Source organism: Quercus lobata, chromosome 8, assembly GCF_001633185.2.
Source record: "Quercus lobata isolate SW786 chromosome 8, ValleyOak3.0 Primary Assembly, whole genome shotgun sequence".
Classification (NCBI taxonomy): domain Eukaryota; kingdom Viridiplantae; phylum Streptophyta; class Magnoliopsida; order Fagales; family Fagaceae; genus Quercus; species Quercus lobata.
Window position 1 is genome coordinate 16779731 of NC_044911.1, and position 6247 is coordinate 16785977.

The 6247-nt window shown below is 32.2% G+C and overlaps 1 protein-coding gene across 1 annotated transcript; it reads right to left on the minus strand.

Moving 5' to 3' along the window:
- Positions 1 to 1830: 1830 nt before the first annotated feature.
- Positions 1831 to 5437, minus strand: LOC115957669 (beta-amyrin 28-monooxygenase-like). The gene is made up of 3 exons (XM_031075975.1): positions 4413 to 5437; positions 2728 to 2915; positions 1831 to 2501 (listed from the first exon to the last, which is right to left on the minus strand). Exons 1-3 carry the CDS (start codon positions 5362 to 5364, stop codon positions 2202 to 2204), a joined length of 1440 nt encoding a protein of 479 aa, XP_030931835.1. The 5' UTR covers positions 5365 to 5437; the 3' UTR covers positions 1831 to 2201.
- Between the last annotated feature and the right edge of the window lie 810 nt (positions 5438 to 6247).

Below are 6247 nucleotides of genomic sequence, written 5' to 3' on the forward strand. Positions count from 1 at the left end.
GCTCTCACATGAAACTCCAATTCACGCCTTTAAATCTCTCACATAGACCTCTAGTCTATATCTCTAAGACCACCCTTGAAGGTTTAGATCTAGCACCTTTGATGACTAGAAAGTAGCAACTTCAGATCTATCGATTCAAATTATGTGTAGAAAGATTTTCGGTAGTGACTTTGAATTGAGAAGGCATAAAACCTTTTAGATCTCAAAAGAGAAGCTCTAAAGTCTCTACAAAATATGTCTTAGGGTTTCCTTTAAATATTATGTGAATTAGATTTGAAACCCTAATCAATTGATGGGCTTAATGGACTGTTGGGTTTTAATTAAATTCTGCAGATTCATGTCTCAATTGGTCAAGTCTTTCTCTCGATTGATTGAGCTTGGCATATTTTGAATTCCTTGAACCTATAGCTTCCTTGTTCTTGTATTCTGACTTAAAGCATTTTGAACATTATCTAATATACCCTATAGAATATAAGATCTATATCTAGACAAGTTTATGCTCACGGTTTGCAAATTGTTCTAAACTTTTAGACCCTAACATTTCTTTAAAAAAATTGGGCTTTAAATGATATAGAGACGCTTACCCCACTTGGTATATACCATTGGATACAAGTTTTTCTATTGGTTAACAACTTTAGAATGTTCACTGTAATTAAAAAAAAAAAAATGTGTAAAAGGTCACCATCTTTGCCCTGTACCATTAGGACCTAAATATTGGAAATATGCTTCCTATAGGGTCTATCTTTTAATGCTTCAATCCAACCTTAAAAATTGCAGATTTTCTTGCACATAGTTACCCATTTGTGCTACCAATAATCGGAAAGAGGAAGCTGATGAAGAAGATCCTTTGCTGGTGATTCATGCAGGTTGATCATTAAGCTGATCCATATTGATTCTTTTTATGGCATTTGCAGTTTTATTTATTTATTATTATTATTTTTTAATGATTAACGTTGATTCTATTACTGATTTTAAACTTGTGCACACATTCTTTATGCAATGACCACAAAGCACTTCTTAAACTTTATAAGGATAAAAATATGCAAAACGTAATGGAAAGGAAAGAGCAATTTGTTTGGAATTTTTTTTTAATTATATCTAGTTATCTTGCAGAAGATGGAGGATATGAAAATATAATTTGTAGATCTATTATCAAGCATTAGATTTGTAAAAAAATCAAGGGGTGCTAATGTAAACTCTTAAGAAATTCAATTTTTATTTTTTCAAGTGCAAGTATTCTTTCCCCTTTCTCAGTTTTATTTTATTTTATTTTATTTTATTTCATTTTTTATAACACTTTATTACGCCATTTCTATTCAAGAGAAATCTAACTAAGTTTGTGGTTGGTGCAACTTTTCTTCTTTATTTCCTTCTTAATTTTAACCATTTGAATAATTGTATAATATATCTATCCAAAGTAGGATTTACTCATTGTGATATGTGCATAGGCTGACTACCAAAATAGCTGTGATTTGGAGATGTTCTGCGCAATCCTTTGTGATGGACACTACCCAAATGTAGTGCAGTGCAAAAGAAGAGGAAAGAAAACATCATTCTACACTAAACAAGTGGGGAAAGTTGACATTCATCAACAGGCATCTGTCAATGGAAGAGTTTATCTCTTTCCTCTACCATAGATTGTTTTATCAACCTGTTTGTTATCCAAAAAAATGTGCAAGATAACATAGATTATATTGGTGGTGAATAGTACATTTTATTGGAGTTAAGCATTGTGTGAAGTCATAACCATAGCATTTTTTTTAAAGCTAAGCTATAGTACCTTTAAGCAAAATAAATATTTATATTTTTTATTTAATTATCCTATATAATGACGTAGGCCATTATGCGGAATCACATAAACTTTTGTGTGTGTTCTCTTTCATGATCTACACATCATTCAATCATCACACACAATCACACAACAACTTTCACAATACGCAGGTGGAAACCTAGCAATTCGCATTTCATCCTTACTACAAATCTATAATAATAATAAAGAAAGAAAGAAAGAGAAGCTGCAAGTAAATCAAGGCAAATTTTTGTGGTTGTGCTTTTGAGAATGTTACATAGCAGCAGCAGCATGCCTTATTATTACTGATAATCCCCCCCCTCTTTACTGTAGCATTTGAGTATCTATTAAACCCTCAGTTTTCTGCATACATTCAGTAAGATGGTGGAATTAGGGTTCAGGCAACAACGGCCTAAGCAATGTGAGGAATAAGGCGGACAGGAAGCCCTTTGGCTGGTATGGGCATTGGATTCACAATGATCTTCTCATCAGGAATCAACTTCTCCCAGTTGAACCTCTTCACAACATTATGCATGAAAACTAGAATTTCCAACCGTGCATACTCTTTTCCAGGACACATCCTAGGCCCTCCTCCAAATGGTACATAACTATAAGGTAGTGGTCCATTCCCTTCAAATCTTGAGGGGTCAAACTTTTCAGGTTCTGGGAAGTATTCTGGGTTCCTATGTGTTGAATTTGCACTCCAATATAACTGTAAATTTAAGAAAAAATTAACATGTTAAGCTGTTATAAATAAATCACTTTCACTTAGGTTCATTATTAAACCATTTTTTTATGCACTAATCACATCATGCCATTACCGTTATGAAAAATGATATGTTTACAGACTTATTATTTAATTTGTTGAGAACATATATGCCAAGTTACATAAACACGTGCATATGCATGCTGTAAAAAAATTGCATATACATACTAACCTTCCAACCCTTTGGAATAGAGAAGCCAGCGAAGACAAAGTCATTAATGGCCTCCCTAAAAGCACCCTGAAGAGGTGGGGCAAGTCTCATCACTTCACATGCAACATTCCATGAATACCTCATCTTCTGAATGTCATCCCAGTTAAGTAACTCCCCTGGTTTTTTTGACTTCGCAATCTCCATTTGCTCTATTTAATATAAAAAACGTAAATATATATTGTTAACAATGATTAACAATTTAAACATTTAATTACTTTTTTATTTTTAATTTATTAGAAAACCAGCCTTAAAGGTAGGAAATATATAATTTTCTTTGAATTATAGTTCACTTGTGAAAAATTGTTAAAATTGAATGGGTGCCTCAGTGGTTGTACTACAAACAAAGTCCACTAGAAATTTTGGTGGTTAATTGCGTTAGTGATGATGTATGGAATCCACAAGAAATTTTCATCAATGAACAGTTTACTATACTATGATTGATGAAGTATAATGTATAATGCAAAAAGTAGGACAGAAGATTTATATTCTTGGTATATGATCCAAGACACAACATCCATTAAATTTATTTTCAAATATGGGATCAACCGAAGAACCCACTTCAGCAACAAAACTATATGGCACGTACACTGTTAAACTATAAACCTTTTTACAAACAAAACAATTTATAGTCTCCGCCTCTTTCTTTGTTTTTTCCTATCAATAAGAAATTTGGAATTCAATTCCCATCTACACCAAAAAACTGATTAGTGTCCTTGTCTGATGATAAAGAGTTATCATTAGGAGCAGACACTATAGATTGAAACTCTCTCAAAAAAAAAAAAAAAAAAGATTAATGACATAACAAATTTCACAATAGTCAAGGTAATAAGGTAAAAAGTTGTGATTTGTGTGCAATAAAAGTAATATTAATAGTGACTTTACATGAAAATAATCATCTCAATGAATTGTAACGGAAAAAAAATTAATGAAATTTTCTTTGTTTATAGCATTGTTATAGATTTCTAAAATTTGTTAAAAATTTTATGAAATTAGATGAAAAATATTGTGTAAAGATTACTAAAAATTCTAAAATTATGTGAAAATAATCATCTCAATTTGCTCTGTTTGTTTCAATAAAAAACTTTGTGTAAAATTTTTTTTTCATATTTTCTTGTGTTTAGTAGCATCTAAAAAAATGAGTCAAATAAAAGCTATCTTTAGTGTGTGTTTGACTCCAAATTAAAAAGTCAGCTAATTTTACTATTTAACTTATTTTTGCTACTATTCAAGGGCTCTATTGCACTTTTTAATATTATTCATGGGTCTCACTGTACTATTTCAGCGAAATTTTACTTTTATCTATAGTACTTTCAGTAAAAAGTTTTTAGTTTCAACAAAATAAGCGGATCCCCAACAGACCCTAATCAACATAAAAAGTATGATTTATTTTTAGATATTGTTTTCCACTAATTTTTTTCCGAAAACAACTCTATCTCTAAGTCAAATAAGAGAAGTTAAGAAATTATTTTTCAATTCATTTAAAGTTGTTACCAAACATAAAAAAATAATATAGTTTTATAGAGAGTGTTTTTTAGAAAAATGACTCATTTTTTTAAAAATCATCGTAACTGAAACAAACAGATGTTAAAAATAAATAAATAAATAAAGATCATAGGATTAAGAAAGATAAGTGATTGAAAGTTCACCTTTTAGGACCTCATTGTAGATTTCGGGCAGCTCGGCAAGATACTTGACAACAAAAGTAACAGCAGCACTTGCTGTGTCATGGCCACCAATTAGCAAACCAAGAATCTTGTCAGCTATGTCCATCTCAGTCATGAACTGTCCATTCTCATCGGAGGCGAGCAACATATGTGACAATATATCCTGTGTGGGAGATGCTTTGTTCTCAGCCAAATCAATCTTCCTCTGCTTAATGATAGCCCTCAACTCCTTCTTTATCACCTTTGAAGCCTTAATGGCACGGTTAAAGGGCGTCCCTGGCAAATCTATGGGAATAGTAAGGATCCCAGAAGCCAAAACAGTGAAAGGATCAGCAAACTTGGCAACATGCTTTGGATCTTCAATGCTCAAGAACAACCTACAGGCCAACCAAAAGGTATAATTCTTGGCAAGTGGAAAAACAGTCACTTCTTGCTTCCCTTCCCAACCAGCCTCAAAGTGTCTTCGCGCAATAGTGTCCATGATGCCTATATATCTTTGCAAGGCCTCTGGCTTCATGAAGTTTGGCAACATCTTTCTCATCTTCTTGGATTCTTCATTGGAAGATGTTTGTAGAGAAGAGGGAAAGATTTTGTTCACAGAACTTGGCCACCAAGCTGTGACAAGTTTGTTTTCATTGGAATACAAGAACTTGTTTCCGGCCTTATTACACATAACAACCACTGGCTCTCCAAAGATTGAAGTCTTGAAGACTTCGGAAGAGAATTTAGCCATTCTATCATATATGAACTTTTCTGGGTGACCCTTTCTTCCAGTGGAGAGATACTCAAGGCTCTCACCAATGAAAGGTAAGCCCATCTTCCCCCTTGGAAGATTAGGATGTGAAGCATAGGACTTGTGGTAGAGAAGGAATACAACAGAAATAGAAACAATGAAAGCAAAGAGGATGACACCACTAAGGAAGAAAAGCTCCATAGTTGATGAAGCTAGTTTGTGCTTAGGCAATAGCTTTTAGAGGCACGATTTTGCAAATGCAATATGGGAGTTTATATAGGAAAAATAGTATGTGTATTCTTGACTACATATACAAATACAATACGTAATAACGCATTTCCCACCGTAATAATTGTATTATTTTCACAATTTTACAGTCAATCTTGGTGTGAGCTACATTATTCTATAGTATGTATTTTTCTTAATGCATGGATATCATAAATAACTAAGACAGAACATGGTATATAAAAAACAATGGATTATTGACAAACGACATGATAACATTGTCACACAAGTGAACCTTGACCTACATGAATTAATTAATTAATAAGAGGAAATATGACTATTTTTTTGTTAATCTATCTATATTAGACCAAAAGTGGAAGAAAAAGGCCGGCCCTACTTTGAAAATGCTACTTTCCAATAAAATCAACCGTGAAAGCAACCAATAAATGGAATTTCTTCCGTATCACATTGTTGAATTTGGAATAAGTAATGTTTAGTAATTGACGGTCCACGTTTGCAACTAATGTAAGATTAATACGTTCTAAGGAGTGGTCAATGTATGCCCATAGGCCATACATTGATCATCTATTTTGAAAAAGTTTTTATAGAGAATTGAAAAAATGGTTAAAACAATTAATCACTTTTTCATTTTTATATTAAAAATTTTCTAAAATAATTTACTAATAAAGGGCACACATTAGTAAAACCCTATATTCTATATTTTTTCTTGCAATTTTTTTTTTTTTTTTAGAATATCAAGTATTTTAACAAACATACAATGGGAGATGAGAAAAGGTTTTAAAAAAATTGACAATAATGTATATCCAAAACGGCCTGCTCTTAGATATACAGTACATAT